The following is a 22,950-nucleotide window of genomic DNA, read 5'->3' as shown; positions in this document are numbered from 1 at the left end:
TTTACAAGGCTAGCAGTACTCTGATACTAAAGCCAGACAAGGATACTACAAGAAAATAAAAGTATAGGTTTATATCCCTGATGAACAGTTGCAAAAATTCTCGACAAAATAGCAAATTGAATTCAACAGTACATTAAAAGGATCATACACCATAATCAAGTGGAATTTGTTCCAGGGATACGGGGATGGTTCAACATCCATAGATCAGTAAATATGGTATGCCATATTAACAAAATGAAAGGTGAAAATCATATGATCATCCCAGTAAATGCAGAAAAAGCATTTGACAACATTGAACACCCATTCATGATGAAACCTCTCAACAAACTGGGCATAGAAGCAAGGTACGTCAGTATAACAAAGGCCATGAACAACAAGCCCACAACCAACATCATAGTTAATAATGAAACACTGAATGCTTTTCCTGTAAAGTGAGAAACAAAAGATGCCTGCTCTCACCACTCCAACATGCCTGTTTAATGGGTCATAGACAGTAGAATACATTCAAAGAAATGTTAATTGTAAAAAAGTATTAAAAGGAGAGGACTGCATTCTAAACAGTGGAGATCTTAACTTTAAGGGTGTGTGATGCAGGAGGGAAAAAAGCAAGTAACTGAGTGACGGGAACCTCAGTAAATGATTGCTATGTAAGATACCAAAAAGTAGAACTTCAAAAAGGAGCAGTGTTCTGGTGCTACAGAGAAGCCATGTGGATTGGGAAGTTGTTAGTTGGGTTTTGGCAGTTAGGGAGTTCTCACCTTTGAGAGAGATTATTAGATTACTATAGATCAGTGGTTCTCAACTGGGGAACTATTCTCCCCTACTTCCAGCCCCATGAGACATTTGGTGATGTCTGGACACATTTTGGATTATCAAAACTGGGGGAGTACTACAGAGATATGGTGAGTAGAATTCAGGGATCCAAAATGCACAGAACAGCTCCCAATGACCAAGAATTATCTGACCCATCATATCAGTAGTGCTAAGTTTGAGAAACCCTGCTGTAGATTAAAAAAAGGTGAGGAAAGGAGCAGATATCTATTGAGCATCTGTTTGTTCCAAAAACTATAGGAAAATGATCTAACTTGAAGGTAGTAATTATGTGCTGGTTTGGTTTTTGTTTTTGTTTTTTTTTGGAAATTAAAGAAGAGGATGGGGCACCTGTCTAGCTCAGTTGGAAGAGCATTTGAATCTTGGTGTTGGGGTCTTCAGTTTGAGGCCCATTTTGAGTGTAGAGATGACTTAAATAAACTTAAAAAAAAGGAGGGGGGGGGTAAAATTATAGCAACTAACATGAATGGGAAGCAAAGTTGAAAGAATTAATAATAAATCAAATGCTTAGCATGTTACCTGGTACATATTAAGTATTTACTAAATATTATTGCTTTTATTATTAATAACCGGTTCATTACCTGGGTGGCTCAGTCATTTGAGCGTCCAACTTTGGCTCAGGTCATGACCCCGCAGTTTGTGAGTTGAGCCCTGCATTGGGCTCTGTGCTAATAGCTCAGAGCCTGGAGCCTGCTTCAGATTCTGGTTCCCTCGCTCTCTGCCCCTCCTCCACTCACACTCTATCTCTCTAAAAAATAAATAAACGTTAAAAAAATTTTTTTAAATAAATTCAATAAATCCATTTACAGATGTTCATTCAGTGCTAGTTACTACACGAGAAAAAAACAAATGAAATATATACATACTTGTATGCTTATATTCCTTATTAATTTACAAACTTTTTGTAAGTAGGGTTTCTGTTTTACTTATTTCTATATCACACATAGAATTAATCTTGCATAATTAACCCAAAATACACATATTTTTGCTTAATGGAAAAAGGCTTATTTATGAATTCTTCACAAAAACAGCATAAGCATTTAACTCATTAAATTATAGTTGATTCTTTACCTTCTTCTCCCTGTTAGGTCATAAGCAGTGCAAGAATATACAGCAAGTTAGTTAGCCATCTCTGTATCATTCAAGACCTAACAAACACCTTGCCTGGCACATAATAGATGCCCAGAAAAATGTTTGTTAAATAAATGAGATCACAATCAGTGTCAGTAGTGTATTTTTTAAATACTAGCTGTTATCATCCCAGAGGAGGGGGAATACAATATGAAAATACTTATCAGATAGTCCTTCTGTTTAATGTGAGTCTTCTGCTTAACACATTTCTTCTATGTTTAAAACTTAAAAGTTTTTAATTAAAAAAATACAGTTGAACTGAAGCTTCTTTTAAAGTTCTTCTGCTTTGTTTTTCTTATCTCTACAGTGCTGAATTATCCCAAGGTCATTACTGGAATGGGCTAGGCTCTCCTCCAGATTCCCCATCTCCTGGGAGTGATGTGTACTGTAGCAGTGAGCTGAATGACCCTCAGTATGACCAGAGTCTCTTGGAGAGCTTATTTTACACGGCACCTGTAAGTCATTAAACCTGCTGCTTTGGGAATTGAACATGAGTATTAATATTATTAGGTAAAGGCATGTTGCCAGACAGAAAGCTATCCATTTTACATATCTCATTTTACAGATGAGGAGACAGGCCTAGTAAAGTTAAGAATTTAGGGGCAACTGGCTGGCTTAGTTGATAGAGCATGCGACTCTTGATCTCAGAGCTGTGAGTTCAAGCCCCGTGTTGGGTATAGGGCTTAGTTAAAAAAAAAAAAGATGGGGGTGCCCTGGGTGGCTCAGTCAGTTAAGCATCCAGCTCTTGATCTCAAGCCCCATGGAACCTACTTAAAAAAAAAAATAAATAAACCAGATTTAAGAATTTTGTCCAAGGACACATGTTAGAGCCAAGGTTAAAATTCAAGTTTACCTGAGTTCAAAGCCTATGGTTTTAGTATGTGGCTTCCTTAGACCTCTCCTAAGGAAGAGCTAATGCAGGCATACCCTCAAAACCAACCTCAACTGGTATCTTTTCAAAATATACCAGAAACACTTCTACTCACAGGTGTCAAATACCTCTACTGACCCTTAAGACATGACATTCTCAGGGCACCTGGTGGCTCAGTCAGTTAAGCGTCTGACTTCACCTCAGGTCATGGTCTCATGGATCGTGGGTTCAAGCCTCATATCGGGCTCTGTGCTGACAGCTCAGAATCTGGAGCCTGCTTTGGATTCTGTGTCTCCCTCCCTCTCTGCCCCTCCCCCACATGTGCTCTGTCTCTCTCAAAAATAAATAAATATTTTAAAAAAAGATAAGACATTCTCTTTTCCAGGTAGTTCTAGCATTTTCAAAGTTCTTTGTTATATCAAGCTATATGTTCTATTCATTGATGTGCCCTCTTATAGAGTCTATATGTAATAAGTCCAATCCCTGTTCCATAAGTAAACATTTATATTTATGAAGATTGCTGTCATACTCCTGATTGTTCTTTTCTCCAGGTCAAAGATAACTGAAAATAGAAGGTAGTTTATATCAGCTCAGTGGTAAGACAAGAGTTACCAAGGTCAGAGGAAACAGGGAGAACTTTAACATGAGATTCTCAGGAAAGGACATTACGCGGATTAGGGGGTTTTAACTGAGACTTGCAAAATAGTGTCTAGAGAAGTAAAGATATGAAATGGGAATAGAAAGAATGACCTGTCTAGAGAAGAAATTTGTGCATTGCAAGGGATCTAATTTGAATTGATGAGAAATTTTGTGGGAAAGCCATCATCAATAAGGCAGGCTAGCCTATTGCTTTCTGTGACAGCCTTTGAATGTCAGGTGAGGAGGAAATGACATGATCAAGATGGTGGTTTAGGAATGTTAATGTAGGGAGCTAACTTGGGGGAGAATACGTGGAAGCGAACAGGAAACCACAGACTGGAAACCATTGGGTTATTGGAGGTGTGTATTAGAGGGAGAGCTTGAAAGAGAGTGGCAGCAATGGGGCTGGAAAGGAAGAGATGGATTTCAAAGGCATTATAAATTATTAGGATTTCATGACTTTTTATATTAAAAATCATCACTGATGCTATGTTACTTATGGGATAAGAAGGAAAGGGAATTTGTCTTTATTACACATTTTTTAAGGCTTATTTATTTTTTAAAATTTATTTTGAGAAAGATACAGAGAGCAAGTGGGGGAGGGGCAGAGGGGGGGGGGAGAGAGAAAGAGAGAGAGAGAGAGAGAGAGAGAGAGAGAGAGAGAGAATCCCTAGCAGGCTCCATGCTCAGCACAGAGCCCAACTTGAGGCAGGAACTCACAAACTGCAAGATCATGACCTGAACCAAAATCAAGAGTCGGACGCTTAGCCAGCTGAGCCACCCAGGCACCCCTTTATTATACATTTTTGATGTGGTGGGGAATTTACAAGTTATCTATTATTTTTGAGTACTGTGCCAAATGTTTTAAATTCATTATTTCTTTTACTAGCCCTGTAAGATAGTGTTGTCTTGTACCTATCATGATATAAACACTTAGAGATGTTAATTACTAGTAATTAAGTGACAGAAATAGAATTCTTACCCTGGTCTATCTGGGGAAAAGCCTGTATTTTTCCCACTGGACCACATCATCTCATAAGCCATAAGCATGGCATTATTATCTGATCTTGACTTACCTCCCTAACCTCATTTCCCACTTTTGCCCTTTACCCTGTAGTCACACTGATTGTCTCATCACTCCTCAGACATTCTAGCTTTTTTTTTTTTTATCTCTATTTCTTGCTCATACTGATCCTTCTCCTTTGAATGTTGAAATGCTTCTACACATCTGGTTACTTCTCTTTATTCTTTGAAAATAACTGATCACCTCTCTGAAGAAACCATCCTAGATTTCCCCACACAGAATTTATTACCTGAATGGCCACAGGATCTTGCACATACCTCTATCACAGCCCGTGTTATATGAGACAGTTCTTCATGAGCAAGAACATACCTGCATTATTTTTGTATTACCAGTACACAAAAGCCTGATGAATTTTGAGTACTCAGTACTTAGTGAATAAATGAGTGCATGAATGGCACTAAGTAATCCCCATGCTATTTGAACAAAATAATTTAGAAAAGATTTGCTGATGGAAAGGAGTGAACCAGTAATGCAGTGGAAAAACAAAGGAGTAAGAATGCTCATATCCTTCCCCAGGGTCAGTGTTTGATGGTCTTAATAGTGAATAATATCCACAGCTTAGAATTCAGCATTATTCACCTGTGTTTTTGGTTCCTAAAATTCTTAGTTTTTAAACAACCTAGTTTATATTTACTCTCTTTTCCTTCAGGCTGTTAGACACTTTTAAATTTTGAATGTCTTGTCTATAACCATTTTTAAAAGCTGGCACTTAATAAAGACAAACCTAAGAATAAAAAGCTTTGTAATTTCCTCTTGAAAAAGTTGTTCTTTTTCCTTGAAGGACATTCTTATCATGCTTATTTAACTATTGTTACCCTTGTCACAGGTCAATATAATATACACCCTGAGATGCTGAAAAAAGTGAGGTGGAGGTGATAAACTTAAAATGACATTGGATCTATTCTGCATTTATGTTAACAAAAATTTTTGTTAATTTGGATTTTTTTTAATTTTTTTTTAAATTTAAATTGTCTTCTCTCTTTATTTTGCATTTTGTGATAGAAAGGGCTGATCAGTAAATTGTGGTAGCTCCTTTTTCTCCAAATAAAATTTAATTACAGGGGGCTTAGCAACTAGTTCCTCCATTAATAGAATTTGTGATATAATAAACAGTTCATCTTAGCAAGATTAAGAGTAGAATGAATTACCAGTAGTATGGAGTGGTGAAAAAAGGTTGAGTCTTTGCATTCATATAGGTACATGACATTGTACCATTTTGCCTCAAATTGTGGTAGAAATACAGGCTTTGGAATCTGCCTTTGGTACTAGATGCATAGTCGGCAGTAAGTAAGTAATGATATTATTGAGAATTTGAAAGAAGAATCTGTTTTCATTTATTTTCTTTGAACTGAACTTGTGGGTTATTTTTAAATACCAAGAGAAATGTGGGATTATCTCCCTGGCATTAGTTATCTCTTTAAAAGACTTATATATGTGCAGAGAAGGTTTTGATTACTTTTAGAGAAATGTTTTCATTACCAGTTTTTTTTTTAGTGCCTCTCTTTTTGCTTCTTCTCCCCCATAGAAATCGGATACCAGCATCAGTGATTCCTTCAGTGAAGACGATATTGTCTCTTCTAAAAAAATGAACCAGTCAGAAGCTCTTGCCATATCTCCCAAGGTTCTGGAGTCAAATGATAAGTTGAAAAAGAGGGCAGCGGGGAAGAAAAATAGGTGAGCCTCTCCATTAATGTTTATCTAGAGGCAAAAACAAAGTCAGATTATTTTCACAAGATGTCTTAAAGTAAGTGACTTGTATTTCCCCAACACTATCATATTGGTTAAGTGAGTTACAATAATTCATTAAGTATTACCATCCTTAAAAGTGTAATAATATATGGGAGACTAGGTGGCTCAGTCAGTTGAGTGTCCAACTCTTTTTTTTTTTTTTTTTTTTTTTTTTAATTTTTTTTTTTTTTTTCAACGTTTTTTATTTATTTTTGGGACAGAGAGAGACAGAGCATGAATAGGGGAGGGGCAGAGAGAGAGGGAGACACAGAATCGGAAACAGGCTCCAGGCTCCGAGCCATCAGCCCAGAGCCTGATGCGGGGCTCGAACTCACGGACCGCAAGATCGTGACCTGGCTGAAGTCGGACGCTTAACCGACTGCGCCACCCAGGCGCCCCGAGTGTCCAACTCTTGATTTTGGCTCAGATCGTGATCCCAGGGTCATGGGCTCGAGCCCACATAGGGCTCCATGCTGAGTGTGGAGTCTGCTTGGGATTCTCTCTCTTTCTCTCTCTCTGCCCCCTCCCTGCTTGTGCTCTCTCGCTCTCTCTCTCTCTCTCTCTCTCAAAAGAAAAATTTTTTTAAGTGTAATAATATGAAAAGATGGATACAGTAAAATGGGTAAGGGAGAAAGCAGAATTCGGGGTTGAATGTGTGCTGCACTACATTTATGTGGAAAATATACGTAAAGAAAAATGAAAAGGAGTACACTAAAGTGATGATAGTAGTTATGTTAAAGTAGTGGGTAACTGAAGTAATGTCTATATTCCTTGTAGAAAATCTAATTCTGTAACATCAGTTTTTATACTTGTGTGGAGACAAGCCTTTAGGTTATAAGAATGTTTTTTTGTTTTTGTTTTTTGAGAGAGAGAATGTGAGCAGGAGAGGGGCAGAGAGAGTAGGGGACAGGATCTGAAGCAGGCTCTGTGCTAACAGCAGCGAGCCTGATGTGGGGCTCAAACTCACAAACTGGGAGATCATGACCTGAGCTGAAGTCGGATGCTCAACCAACTGAGCCACCCAGGTGCCCAGATTACAAGAATGTTTTTTAACATTTTTTGAAATTTCTTTCACTGTGGATTAGGACCAGAATTCTGGTGATTGAAGTCATTTCTCAATCCTCAATAACTTGTGAATTAAGATACTTGCTGCCCTTCTTCTTTCATTTTCTTGCCTATCAAACTAGATTATTTCATGTTGGGCCTCGGACTGTCTGTTTCACTGTCTATATTAACTCCTTGCAGAAATTTGGTTGAACAACAGATATCAGAAACTCCAGAAGATGCCCGAGTGATGACACTAAGTGTGGATAGACTGGCCCTTTTGGGTAGAACACATTCCGTCAGAATTATCATCGAAACAATGAGGGTCCCTCCAGATAGTCCTCAGATGACTTCTGGCAAAAAAAGCTTTTCTGGGAGACCACCTAACGTGACAGCAAAAACAAAGCGGTACGTCTCTAATATGGAAGAGCTAAATTTGACATTTCTGCAAAGTGTATCTGATGATAATGATAAATAATTGTATAACATTTTATGATTTATAAAGTGCTTTCATATGAATCATTCAGTCAACAAAAATATAACAAATCCCTCACTAGGTTTTGGGCATGATATTAGGTGAGCATGAGAATAAAGGCAACTAAGACCCTGACTCTGTTGTTACATACTTTATAGTCAGAAAAGAAACACATTTAAATGGCTATCTATATAACACAGGAATATAGGAGCCAAAATAGGTGTGTTATATTTAAAGTGCTGTAGAAAATTTGTAGACTTACTGTGGTGATCATTTTCCAACATATACAAAAGTCAAATCATTATGCTGTATGCCTGAAACTAATACAATGTTATATGTCAATTATGTGTCAGTAATAGAGAGAGAGAGAGCGCAAACTATGGGAGCACAGGAAGTTCTGCCTGAAAGGACTAGTTGAAGGCTTTGAAGAGAAGAGATAGGGCCTCTGAGGATCTGAGGTGCTGAAAATAGGACCTTGAAAGATATGTAGGATTGATCAGGCAGTAAATACGTTTGTTATTTGGTTTATGTTTTAATCACCTTTTTTGGTTTTGATTTTTAGCACCTTCTTTGTGGAATATCACTTTCCTGTGGGCTTTTCTAAAGGTGGATTGGGAAAAACAGCTTTGATCACTGAGGTCGTTCGACTTGCCTCCAGTAAAATTACGGATGGAAGTAAGAGACTGGTTTTCTGCTCCTTAGACATTTTGGCTGTGGAAGAATTTTTCAATCCCTAAATACTCATCTGACTTTTATAGTACTGTAGAATCTTAGAAAGTACTGATGAATCTACTCTAATTCCTTTATTTTATAAGTGAGAAAACTGGCCTAGAGGTGCTAGGACTCTTCTGATTCAAGTCAGGAAGTCAGTAACATACCTGAGACTAGAATGCAGAACTCCTGATGCTTAGAGCATGTTTGTTCAACTATTGCCATTTTTCTTCTATTTTTTATTAAAAAAAATTTTTTTTAATGTTTATTTTTGAGGGAGAGAGAGAGAGAGAGAGAGACAGAGAGAGAGACAGAGAGAGACAGAGTGCAAACAGGGGAGAGGCAGAGAGAGTGGAAGACACAGAATCAGAAGCAGGCTCCAGGCTCCGAGCTGTCAGCACAGAGCCTGACACAGGGCTCAAACCCGTGAACCACAAGATCGTGACCTGAGCCAAAGTTGGATGCTTAACTGACTGAGCCACCCAAGCACCCCTCTTTTATTCTTCTTTTTAAAACAGCTTTATCAAGATACAATCACATACTATACAGTGTAACTATTTGAAGTGTTCATTGAACCCACTGAAGAATTCAATCATTTTTATTATATTCGAAGTGTTGTGTAATCATCATGATCTAATTTAGAACATTTTCATCACTTCAAAAGAAATTCCTTACTCATTAGCATTCATTCCTCATTTTCCTGTCTCCACCCACACCTGCACTAAGCAATCCCTAATCTATTTTTTGTCTATGATTTTACTCTGGGCATTTCATATAAATGGAATCATACAATATGTGATTTTTGTAACTGGCTTCTTTGACTTACCATGATATTTTCAAATTTGCTCTATGTTATGGCATGTTTCAGTACTTTGCTCCTTTTTATGGCTATATAATATTTACTTGTATGGCTATACCACATTTGTTTATCCATTCATCAGCTGATGGGCATTTGGGTTGTTTCTACTTTTTTGGCTATTGTGGATAATGCTTATGAACATTAGTGTACATGTTTTTGTGTAGACATACGCTTTCATTTCCCTTGGGTATATACCTAACAGTGGAATTGCTGAGTCATATGATAACTGTATGTTTTAACTTTTTGAAGAACTGCCAGTTTTCAACAGCTGCTCCACCATTTTACATTCTCAGCAACTATGTGTGGAGGGTTCCAATTCTCCACATCTTCCCCAAAACTTGTTGTCTTTCATTATTTTTTATTTTAACCATTTTAGGGATTATGAAGTACTATCTCACTGTGGGGTTTTGGTTTGTTTGGTTGGTTGGTTTTTTAATTTTTTAAAAAAAACTTACTTATTTTGAGAGAGAGAGAGAGAGAGAGAGAGGATCCTAAGCAGACTCTGTGCTGTCAACACAGAGCCCAACGCAGGGCACAATCCCACGAACTGTGAGAACATGACCTGAGCTGAAATCAAGAGTCAGACACTTAACTGACTGAGCCACCCAGGTGCCCTTCCCTGGGGTTTTGATTTGTATTACCCTATGATTAATGATGTTGAGTATGTTTTCATGTGCTTACTGTCCATTTGTATATCTTGGAGAAATGTTGCAGTCCTTTGGCCATTTTTAAGTTTTTGTTACTGGGTTGTAAGAATTCTTTATACATTCTGGATATAGGACCCTTATGAGAGCTATGATTTTCAAATATCTTCTCCCATTAACAGGCTGTCCTTTCACTTTCTAAAAAGTATCACTTATAGCACAAAAGTTTTAAATTTTGCTGCAGTCCAGTTTAGTTTTTCTTTTGTTGCATGCACTATTGTCTTTTTTTTTCTATTTTAAGTATTTTTACAAAAAAGTAAAAGGCTTAAAAGGGTACTATAATAAACATTTATGTTCCTGTCATCCAAAGTTATATAACTTTCTAACAGATTTTGTGAATATCTTTGCCTTGGTTATTCAATTTAATCCATGAACTGTTCATCAGTGTGGAATTCTTTCTCTGGGAGCTAATTTGAGAAGTAAGAGATATGATCCTAATTCTCCTATACATTCAAGTGACTTTCCTATATGGCATGGTAACATTGGATTTTTAAATTTTTATTTTGTTTCATTTATTTATTTTTAATGTTTATTTATTTTGAAAGAGAAAGATAGCATGAGCAGGGGAGGGGCAGAGAGAGAGGGAGGGAGGGAGGGAGGGAGGGAGAGAGAGAGAGAGAGAGAGAGAGAGAGAGAACAAACCCCAAGCAGGCTCCAGGCTGTCATCACAGAGCCCAACATGGGCTTGAACTCAAGAATCATGAGATAATGACCTAAACTGAAATTGAGATTCAGACACTTAACTGGCTAAGCCATCCAGGTGCCCCTATTTATTATTTTAACTAGATATAATCCATTTACTTGGTCAAAATCTTTGTAGGCAGTGTTGTAAATTTTATATTATTACTAAGATATTTTATGCATATGTAAGCAAATATGTTTATCCTTTCTCGCCCTCCCATTTTTACCCAAGTATTAGCATACTATATGCACTGTTCTGCACCTTGTCTTTAACAGTGTATCTTAGTAATTTTTTCATTAGTCCTTTCTGAGTCATAATATTCCATTGTATGCATATGCCATAATTTAAACACCCTTTATTGTGAGGTACCTGGGTGGCTCAGTCACTTGAGCATCTGACTTCAGCTCAGGTCATAATCTCATGGTTCGTGGGTTTGAGCCCTGTATCAGGCTCTGTGCTGTCAGCACAGATCTCACTTTGGATCCTTTGTCCCGTCTCTCTCTCTGTACCTCCCCCACTCACACTCTCTCTCAAAAATAAATAAACATAAAAAAAATAAACATGCCTTGATTAATATATCAATATTTAAGTTATTTCAATTTTACTGTTAAAAACGGTACCTCAGGGGCGCCTGGGTTGGGCGTCTGACTTCAGCCAGGTCACAATCTCGTGGTCCGTGAGTTCGAGCCCCGCGTCGGGCTCTGGGCTGATGGCTCAGAGCCTGGAGCCTGTTTCCGATTCTGTGTCTCCCTCTCTCTCTGCCCCTCCCCCGTTCATGCTCTGTCTCTCTCTGTCCCAAAAATAAATAAACGTTGAAAAAAAAAAAAAAAGGTACCTCAGTAGAATAATTTTGTACATGCATCATTTCTCATTTGATGTGAGTATATCCAGCACAAACATTAAAAATACTTATTTACTCTTAAAAACAGCACTTAAAGTAATTTAATATATTTTTACTAGGATGTGTTGGTGTTACTTTCCCCATCATCTTAAAGGAAGAATTAGGGCATTTAAAATTTTTCATATGTTTACTTCTGGCTGAACGCTTAAATTATTGACAGCAACAGAAGCTGTTATGGAGGTTTGTTCAGAGCATTCAGGAATGCATAATTGATCCTGCTGGTTGAAAGTATATTTGAGGAGCTTTAATATGCTTAAAACTTATCAAACCCCTATATGCAGAGAAAAATGTTGGATCATTTTCTCCGATCTTCGCTTCTATCTCCATCTACCTGTGTCACATCTGGTGATTTTCTTAAAATTTCTCTGAGCCTCAGTTTCCCCATCTATAAAATTGAGATACAGCAAAGGCACATGAGTTTCAGTTAATGTAGTACCTGCAAAGCAAGGACACAAGGGATTGATAGTCAAATGGGATAATGAATATAAAAGCATTAATCTCTAAAATAGTATGTAACAAATAGTAGCTCACATTTACGGGGCACTAAACTACATGCCAAGAATTCAACTCAGTGTTTTATATACATTAACCATTTAACTGATTTTCATAAAAAAAAAAAAAAAACAAAACAAAACTCAGTCCTTTATGACTGTCTCACTCATAAATTAAAACACAAATACACAACAACAATCAAGTATCTTGTCTAAGATCATACAACTGGCTTATTGGTGAACTAGAATTTGAACCTAGAACATTTTATATTCCAAGCTCTGTGCTCTTAGTCTGTATTGCTTTTCAATTATTACTATCATTATTGTTGGCCACGGTAGTTGAGTTCTCCCCATGTCCTTCTGTAAAAGATCATATTGGAAGTGTGGAATAAGCATCAAACCAGGAATTAGAAGACAGATTCTAGTTCTGTTTATACCACACACTAATCATATGACCTTAGGCAAATCACTTTTTTCATCTGTGGGCCTCTCTTAACAGTAACATGGATTGGACTAGGTATTTTCAAGATAACCTTCCAACTCTTATTTTCCACCCTTCCAGCTCTTAAAAAATAACTTCTCTGGGACATTGTTTAGCAATTTATTTACATGATTTCTTTTTCCATTGTTACCTAACTCGCTTTTTATGGTGGTAAAAACAAAAACACAAGCTTTAGAAACAGTTAAGATAATATAGTGCTAAAAATGTACCTAGATGGTGAGGAAAAATCTGAATGAAATAGTTTTGTTTGTACAAAAAAGACTTTTTGGTATCCACAGTGCTTTTTCATCTATTACCTCAGTCCTTTCAGCACACTGATGAGCTATGGGTGTTGTCTTACTTCCCTTTTCCTGGTAGGAAAATCGGGGAAACTGGTCTCTTGGGTGTGGGTTTCCTGGGCCCAGACCTTTTGTTTACAGTTCCTGTGTGGATCCAGATTAGAAGACCCAGATCCTGTTTATGAGTACCAAGAGAAGTATACAGAGTCAAGAATTAAGATGGCAAAGATGAGGGACGCCTGAGTGGCTCAGTTGGTCAAGCATCTGACTTTTGATTTTTGGCTTAGGATCATAGTGCTGAGATCTGTACTGACAGTGCTGAGCCTGCTTGGGATTCTGTCTCTCTTCTCCTCCCCAACTCGCACATGTGTGCACTCTCTCTCAAAATAAATGAACTTAAAAAAAATTTTTTTTGTTGGGGCATCTGGGTGGCTCAGTCAGTTAATCCTCCGACTTCGGCTCAGGTCGTGATCTCTTGGTTTGTGAGTTTGAGCCCCACATCGGGCTCTGTGCTGACAGCTCAGAGCCTGGAGCCTGCTTCAGATTCTGTGTCTCCCCCTTCTCTCTGCTCCTCCCATGCTCATGCTCTGCCTCTTTCTGTTTCTAAATAATAAATAAACGTTAAAAAATAAACGTTTTATTTTTAAAAAGTTTTTAAGAACGTAGAAAAAATAAAGTTAAAAAAATGATGGCGAAGATGAATAAAATTGATCAGTAGACCAAAATGAGCAGTTTGAGTGAATACCAGAGGTAGCAAGTCTCTCTGTAACTGGGCCTTGTGAGGGTTTTCCACATCCATTTTAAGAGTATAGAAGTGAATGAACAGGAAGATCATTTTACAGGTGGTAAATTGTGGTTGAGGTGGTCACTAGCAAGTAACAGAACTGGAGCTGGAACTTATATTCTTTGATTCTAATCCCAGATTCCTTTTTTTTTTTTTTAATCTGTTAAAACCCCATAGCAGTGAGCACAAACTCAAATACTACATTATCCCATTTACACTTGTTATTACAGCAGAAACCCCTTCCCTTCCATCTAAGAGACAGCTTTACCCTGCCTAACAACACTGCCAAGTAACATCAGTACCTGGCACCCTGTGTGAATATGATAGTAGGAGTCCCCTCCCCTAGTCTTCAGCCAGAAGCTAAACTCATTTTTGTTGTTACACTTTTCGATTCAATTCTCTTCATTTATCCCTCATTGTCCCACCTCCAGCCCAACCCCTTCTTTTGTTATACTGCTTACCAACTTGTCTTTTAAAAACAATAAACCATATTACCTTACACCCAGTGAAGATCTCTTTTTTTCGCATCCTGTGCTCATGCGCTTGACATGAATTTCTCATAGCAAAACTAGAGCAACATAGCACTGCTTATCTTCCATGTGTCATACCTAGGGTTTTCTCTTTGTATCTGCTCCTTAAATCCCTATACCACTAACACCTTTAGGAAATTACACGGACTAGATTTCTGAAAGAGATTTTAGTTAGATCAAAAAGGAGGTGGGTGGGTGGTGTCAAAGCATGGATTGATGACGGCTCTAGTTGGGTAGCCTGACATGTGCTTATGTGTTTGATTCTCCTTACAGTGGTGAAATTCCAGCAGCGATCTGTGTTTCCAGTACAGTTTGGTGGCCCAATGATAGAACACTGGTGGAATTCCAACCTCACTTTCCAAATTTACACAAAGAAAACCCCACAGAAAAAGGTATCTCAAGTCTTTTTAACCTTTGCCTTACCATTTATACTAAGGAATTAGAGCATACTTAAAATTATATTCCTACCTAAACTAGGAATTTCTCCAGGCTCAAACGGCACTAATAACTTAATTCTAATTTCTGTTTACTATTTGTTATAAGTCAGATATGCTAAAAGCACTACACGAACACACTATCAAATTTAATCATTACAACTCTGTGAATTAGGTACATTATTATCTTTATTTTACAGACAAACTGAGATTTAGTGAAGTTTAGTAACTTGTCTAAGATCACACAAGCTAATAAAAGACAAAGCCAGGCAGAACTCCATCTCAAGTTTTCTGACTTCACATCCTAAGTTCTTAACCTTTTCACTGTATTCCCTGCTTACAGAGAGGTGACTACTTAGATTGATATAGGTTATTAGCCTTAATTTAAGACTCTATTTCCTATTTCCAGGCAGAATATGTAGAGATCCAAGAAAATATAATGTGGATAGCAGTTTTGACCAGCTTATTCCAAGTTTATCAAATGCACTTGCAGTTGGCACAACATAAATCAATAAGCTATGTCATGAACAGTTTTTTGTTAAACAGTAGCCTTTTTAATCTTTGACCTCTTCTTTGGTATGGATCGCATGAGAAATATAGCTTGAGGTTTTTTTGTTTTTTCGGAGGATATAAATAATACAAGATAATTCTACAACCTCAAGACAACCTCTGTAAACATTTCAGTATATTTACATTGAATCATCTAGCTAATGACTTCTTTCTAATAAGAGAATTATACATGTGTTTTGCAGAGAACTTGAAAAAATATTTTTGAAAAGCAAAAATTGTCTATAATCCCATCACCAAGAAATAGCTATTGTTAATATTTGTTTTCCCTTTGCTTTTTCCAAATGAATACAATACATGTGTAAATCTTTGGCAGTATTAGGATAACTTTGTATACAGTGTTTATCCTGCTTTTTAAAAAGTTTAACATTATCTTTATAAATATTTGGAGATTTACTATATATAACTTAATACCCTATTTTACCAAACATCAAAACAGATATTGGTCATATTATTTCAGACTTTTTGTAAACATCATTTTAATGGCTACATATTATTGCATTGTCGCAGTATGGTCTATAATTAATAATTCCTAATTATTGGACCTCTAGTTCTAATTGTTAATTTTTAAGACATTTAAATATTTAAGATATATTTGTGTGTAAGTTTTTTATGTGTTTCTTATTTCTTTAGTATAAATTCCCAGAAGCAATTACTAAGCTAAAGAGTATATTTTTTAATTTTTTTTTTTTAATGTTTATTTTTGAGACAGAGGGAGACAGAGCGCGAGTGGGGGAGGGGCAGAGAGAGAGGGAGACACAGAATCTGAAACAGGCCCTGGGCTGTGAGCTGTCAGCACAGAGCCCGATGCGGGGCTTGAACCCACGAACCATGAGATCATGACCTGAGCCGAAGTCAGACGCTTAACTGACTTAGCCACCCTGGCGCCCCAAAAGAGTAAATATTTAAGGGGCACCTGAGTGGTTCAGTCGGTTGAGCATGTCTGACTTGATTTTGGCTCAGGTCACGATCTCCCAGTTCATGAGATTGAGCCCCACATTACTCTCTGAGCTGACAGTACAGAGCCTGCTTGGGGGTCTCTCTCTCCCTCTCTCTCTGCTCCTCCCTCCCCCCAAAATAAGTAAATAAATAAACTTTTAAAAAAAGAGTGAATATTTTTATTGCCAAATTTGCGGTCCAGAAGTATGTTGCCAGTTTATATTCCCAGCTTCACACATATGATAGCCTCTGTTTTTCCATAACCTTGATAGCATGAGATATATTAAGTTTTGTAATTTTACTAGCCTAATGGCAAAAATTTGTATCATCTAAATTTTATTTTTTTATTTTTATTAGTGAAGTTGAAAACTTTTTGTAAAGCATTAACTCTTAAAAATAAAAAAAAATAATCTTCCAAACTCTTGGTGACTTATGAAACTCTCTATAATTTTCCAGGGAGAAGTAATAAAACCCAGAATGGGGACCAAAATATGACAGAATATAGATTCCCACTTAAAGTTGCCTTCGTCAAATAGTTAAGCTATTTACTTCATAAAGCATGGGTTCTCTTCTAAGCTGTCCTATGTTGTCACTTCAGTTAAAATCTCCCATGGCTTGTCTTTAGTTAACCTGAATTTTTTCTTTCCTTCTCTCAGCCAGAAGTCATTGGATCTGCATCAATGCCTTTACGAAGTGTCATTCAGTCTGAGTTGCTTTCTTTCAGTAACCAGCTTCCAGTGCGACAGGAAAATGGTCAGACTCCACTTGGCCCCCTTAAGGTACATAGATATACATTCAGGTAGTTAGGTATTTACAGAGCATGCATCACTGGCTAGCATGAACAAGAAAATCAGGGCCTCTCCTCTTGCACTTCTGTTAAAATAGGGCAGCAGACCAGAAGTAGACCCACAAACGTATGGCCAACTAATTTTTGACAAACAGGAAAGAACCATCCAATGGAAAAAGACAGTCTTTTTAACAAATAGTGCTGGGAGAACTGGACAGCAACATGCAGAAGATTGAAACTAGACCACTTTCTCACACCATTCACAAAAATAAACTCAAAATGGATAAAGGACCTGAATGTGAGACAGGAAACCATCAAAACCCTAGAGGAGAAAGCAGGAAAAAACCTCTCTGACCTCAGCCACAGCAATTTCTTACATGACACATCCCCAAAGGCAAGGGAATTAAAAGCAAAAATGAACTACTGGGACCTTATGAAGATAAAAAGCTTCTGCACAGCAAAGGAAACAACCAACAAAACTAAAAGGCAACTAACGGAATGGGAAAAGATATTTGCAAATGACATATTGGACAAAGGGCTAGTATCCAAAATCTATAAAGAGCTCACCAAACTCCACACCCGAAAAACAAATAATCCAGCGAAGAAATGGGCAGAAAACATGAATAGACACTTCTCTAAAGAAGACATCCGGATGGCCAACAGGCACACGAAAAGATGCTCAACGTCGCTCCTTATCAGGGAAATACAAATCAAAACCACACTCAGATATCACCTCATGCCAGTCAGAGTGGCCAAAATGAACAAATCAGGAGACTATAGATGCTGGAGAGGATGTGGAGAAACAGGAACCCTCTTGCACTGTTGGTGGGAATGCAAATTGGTGCAGCCACTCTGGAAAACAGTGTGGAGGTTCCTTAAAAAATTAAAAATAGACCTACCCTATGACCCAGCAATAGCACTGCTAGGAATTTACCCAAGGGATACAGGAGTACTGATGCATAGGGGCACTTGTACCCCAATGTTTATAGCAGCACTCTCAACAATAGCCAAATTATGGAAAGAGCCTAAATGTCCATCAACTGATGAATGGATAAAGAAATTGTGGTTTATATACACAATGGAGTACTATGTGGCAATGATAAAGAATGAAATATGGCCCTTTGTAGCAATGTGGATGAAACTGGAGAGTGTTATGCTAAGTGAAATAAGCCATACAGGGAAAGACAGATACCATATGTTTTCACTCTTATGTGGATCCTGAGAAACTTAACAGAAACCCTTGGGGGAGGGGAAGGAAAAAGAAAAAGAGGTTAGAGTGGGAGAGAGCCAAAGCATCAGAGACTCTTAAAAACTGAGAACAAACTGAGGGTTGATGGGGGGTGGGAGGGAGGGGAGGGTGGGTAATGTGTATTGAGGAGGGCACCTTTTGGGATGAGCACTGGGTGTTGTATGGAAACCCATTTGACAATAAATTTCATATGTTGAAAAAAAAAATAGGGCAGCAGAATTACTGTGAAGAAAATAAACAGTATGATATAATAGTGAATACCTGGGAGGAAATAGACAATGGTGGTCAGAGAAGGTCTCTCTAAGAAAGTAACATTTTAGGTAAGATATGAAGAAGGAGAAGAGGCCACCAAGTAAAAAGCAGAGGAAAGATCATTCCAGAGAAAGGGAATAACACAGGCAAAGGCCGTAAAGCAAGAATGTTGCCATATAATAGTGAGCCAAGAAGGAGAATGGTAGAGAGTAAGATTGGACAGGCACTCAGTAGCCATATCATTCAGAGTTTTGTAGGTCAGCATAAAGAGTGTAGATTTTATCGTTAGAGCCATGAAAGGACTTTGAAGTATGAGAAAAACATCTGATTGACTTTTTTTTAAGTTTATTTATTTTGAGAGAGTGTGAGTCAGGGAGGGGCAGAGAGAGAGAATCTCAAGCAAGCTCCTTGCTGTCAGCACAGAGCCTGATGTGGGGCTCAAACCCACAAACTGTGAAATCATGACCTGAGCTGAAGTCGGAAGCTTAACCGACTGAACCACCCAGGTGCCCCTGATTTACATTTTTAAAAGATAACTGTGGACAATAGATTGTGGGGGGCAAGAAGAAAAATAGGGAGACTGTTGAATTAGTCCAGGAAAGAGATAATTGATGGCTTGGACTAGAGTAGTGACAGGGAACAAGGAGAGAAGTGGCTGAGTTTGTGACCTGGTGGAATGAATTCTGATATATAATTTGTTGGAAGGAGGGTTCTTTCCTTGTATTAAGAAGCTGCAGGATTTCTTAGGTAGCAGAATTTGAATGTGTAGCTTCAGTATGGCTTTGTCTTATTGTCCTGGTGAGCTTTTAAAATCACAGCCAGGGGCACCTGGATGGCTCAGTCAGTAAAGCTTCTGACTTCACTTCAGGTCATGATCTCATGGTTAGTGAGTTCAAGCCCCACGTCAGGTTCTGTGTTGACAGCTGAGAGCCTAGAGCCTGCTTTAGATTCTGGTCTCCCCCTCTTTCTTCCCCTCCCCTGCTCATGCTCTGTCTCACCCTGTCTCTCAGAAAATTAAAAAAAAAAAAAAATTTTATAAAAAAAACATCTTTTTTTAATTATCACAGCCATACCCATGTCATTTCCATGGCTCTCCATTATCCAAAAGATAAAATACAGGGCTCACTATGTGGCCCTAACATACCACTTGCAGCTTCCTTACCAGTAGCCATATCAAACTATGTAAAGAATTAGTAAGGTATCATGATGGTTCATACCTCCATGCTTTTAATCTTGATTTTCACGCTGCTGCCTCCTCTTGAAAGCCCTCTCTGCCTCCTTCCTGGTCTTCTTGATAATAAATACCAGTTAGTTTTAAGGACTTGTGTGATTGTCATTGCAAAAAATTAATATCACATTACTCTTCCCCTATCAAAATTTAATTTTCTGTTTGCCTCATTCATTCTGGACTGCAAGGTTAAAACCAGAAAAGAGGAATTAATAGAACTGATGGACTAGAAATTGTTTCTGTCCTGGTTCTGTTGAGAGAAGTACCGTTGTAGATAGATTGCTGTCCGTATTCAATAGAGTGAAATAACTTTGCTGTGGATTTTAAATAAAGGGAACAGCAAGTCCCCTTTATCCCTAATAACTTCAAACTTAGAGAAAAATTGCAAATATAGAACAAAGAATTCACATACCCTTTACCTAGACTCACCAATTACTAACATTTGTCACATTTGCTTTATAATTATCTACCTCCTGTCTCTCCCTTTCTTCCTGTCTTTCTTTGTCTCCCTGTGCACTCTCCCCCACACCCACACACAATTTTTGTTCTGAAGTATTTGAGAATATGTTATAGACATCATGCCTCTTTCCCCCCTAAATTCTTATATTTCCTAAGAACAAGAACATCATACAAAACACTGTACAATTATAAAAATAGAGTTAACATTGATAATGTCTGTAGTCCATGTGCAAGTTTCACTAATTGTGCCAATACTTCCATGTAAAGATTTTTTTTTTTTCCATTCCAGGATTATCCATTACATTTGTCATACCTCTCTAATCTTTAGTCTAGAACAGTTTTGCAACCTTTCTTTGTCTTTCAGTACTTTGATTTTTTTTTAAGTGAGACCTTTTATGTGTAGAATGTCTTCCACTGTGGTTTACCTGAATCACTTATTACTACCAATGATTGTAAGATGATGATTTTCTAACTCCTCCATTCCTTATGTATTTACTAATTGCATTGTACTATACAGAAGAGTTGTCCCTTCTCCCATGTTTGTTTATATCGGTATAGACTCATGGTTTTTTACATTATTCAGTGTTATTGTCCTTTACTATTATTGTTCTTTTTGATGCTTAAATTGTCCCAGATTTGGCCCATGTGAGCTCCTTTGAATTCTGTGTTCTTTTGATATATCTGCATCCTTTTCTGAGCATATCTTTATTTTCTGGCACAAGATGATGTTCTAGGCTCAGCTTATATTGTTGACAAATCATCTGTCTAGCTTTTCTTAATCCTGATAAGGTAATGTATATACAGACTGTTAGTGTTCCTACTATTATGGTATTTGAGAATGAGTTAATTATTTTCTAATAATCTGATTTGCCTCTAGCTCCAAAATTCTGATTCTGATTTCAGAAGGCCCACTAACTCTCTTCCTTTTGTTTTTATAGGTAACTGTGGAGCTTGTTATACATAACAAGGATTTCACTTGTGTGAATACTAAATTACGTAACAGCACCCAACATGGCCCACTTTGTACTCTTACAAGTCCAGATCAGACATTATCAGAACCTGATCAACATGTTACCTGTACTAAAAATCCAGAGAACCTAAATCAAATTCACGAAGAAGTTGCAAAGAAAGTACAGAATTTGATACTCTCCAACCCAAAGTCACCAAGCCCTGTTGTGCCAAATCCTTCAACCTTCATGGCTGTGCCAGCCTCTCACAATTTAGCAAATCAGACAGATGGGTCAACAAAAGAGAGTGCTTTGCTGTTGCATGTGCTGTTGATGGTGGTCGATGGGAAAGATTTCATTACTGGAGAATCTGACAAACCTCCGCCATGCAATGTTTATTTAAATTGCAAACTTTTCAGCACAGAGGAAGTCACCAGATCTATCATCGCATGGGGCACAACACAACCAGTCTTCAACTTTTCTCAGGTAACTTTGTACATATCTTAACCTTCTATATCTATTAGGGCTATATGGAGGTGGGAGACAAGTATGTTTCCCAAATCATAATTCCATTATAAAGGAAACCTAGAATGTTCAGACTGGGAGAGACCTTTGTAATTAGCTGGTGTGCAGATCCATTCCCACTATGGGATGGGAAGAGGAAAAAACACTATCAACATTTTAAAACTTTTTGTGTCTTCATTTTCTTCTGTCTCAATTGTTGTGGTTTCCCACTGTTTCTTTTGCCTGAGTTCTGAATTCTATTCCTTTATCCTTCCTCTAGAACTAAACTTTCCCCTTTCTTTTCTGTATCTCCAAGCTTTTTGTTTTTTTAATTTTTTCTCTAATTTATTCCTCTACTTGTTTTAATACTTATCTGGCTTGATTTCTCTGTAGAATTTGATGCTGTTGCTTAAATTGTTTCCTGTTTTGGGGAGCCTAGGCAGCTCAGTTGGTTAAATGTCTGACTCTTGATTTTTGCTCAGTTCATTATCTCACAGTTTATGAGGTTGAGCCCTATATTGGGCTCTATGGTGACAGTGCAGAGCCTGCTTGGGACTCTCTCTCTCCACCCGCCTCTCTCTGTCCTTGCCCAGCTTATGTTCTCTTCTCTTGCTCTGTCAAAATAAACAAACTTTAAAAAAAAAAAAATAGTTTCCTTTCTTGATTTTTGTAACTCCACTCTCTTATTTTCTTCCTGAATCAACAACAGCTCTTTTTTGGTCTTTGGGACAGCAGGAAAACTAGGAAACGAGTGGTGGCCCCAGCACTCCTTTCTCCCTTTCTTTTACCTTTAATTACTGGTACTCCTCTGCATTACTTTTATTCTTGGCACTGTTCCAAACCAACCCGCTTTTCCCATGGTCACTCCTTCCACTCCCATAGCTTCATCTATTATTTTTATGAAGATAACTTCCAAATCTATACTTCCATGTAGGCCAGACATTCCCTCAGGTTTCTGATCTCTCTGTGTAACTGCTGGTCATCATCCCCAAATGTCTCAAAAGCACTTTACACTTGGCACCTAATGCACGGCCTGGCATATCACAGGTATTCAGTAAAGGTATGTAAATGAAAGAAGGAATTCAAATGTGTCTGAATCTGAATTTATTATTCCTTCCAAATCTGTTCCTCCTCCTCCTATCTGCCCTAATTCATATTGTAATCTACTCAGAAACCCGAGCAGAACCTGAAAGGTATCCTTGATTCTTTATTACATATTCACCAAATCCAATAGATGCTGCAAACTTCATTCTCCAGACGAAATCCTCTCACTCAACCCGACTGCTACTGCTTTCATTCAGGCCCTCTTTCTCATTCCAAATAGCCTTCAGTCTAGTCT

The 22,950-nt window shown here is 37.7% G+C and overlaps 1 protein-coding gene across 10 annotated transcripts in view; it reads left to right on the top strand.

The window, feature by feature from the left end:
* The window catches only part of C2CD3 (C2 domain containing 3 centriole elongation regulator), a 145,823-nt gene that overhangs the window by 35,645 nt on the left and 87,228 nt on the right, over positions 1-22,950 (top strand). For all 10 annotated transcript variants that reach the window (XM_078433101.2, XM_078433098.2, XM_078433102.2 and 7 more), the window contains 7 exons: positions 2,270-2,417; positions 6,082-6,230; positions 7,530-7,736; positions 8,366-8,478; positions 14,519-14,637; positions 16,842-16,964; positions 21,099-21,593. In XM_078433101.2, coding sequence (XP_078289227.1) covers positions 2,270-2,417; positions 6,082-6,230; positions 7,530-7,736; positions 8,366-8,478; positions 14,519-14,637; positions 16,842-16,964; positions 21,099-21,593 — 1,354 coding nt within the window. The remainder of the gene's footprint in view (positions 1-2,269; positions 2,418-6,081; positions 6,231-7,529; positions 7,737-8,365; positions 8,479-14,518; positions 14,638-16,841; positions 16,965-21,098; positions 21,594-22,950) is intronic.

This window comes from Panthera onca, chromosome D1 (genome assembly GCF_046562875.1).
Source record: "Panthera onca isolate mPanOnc1 chromosome D1, mPanOnc1 haplotype 2, whole genome shotgun sequence".
NCBI lineage: Eukaryota > Metazoa > Chordata > Mammalia > Carnivora > Felidae > Panthera > Panthera onca.
The sequence above is the reverse complement of the archived record's forward strand: the minus strand, read 5'-3'. Positions and strand labels throughout refer to the sequence as shown.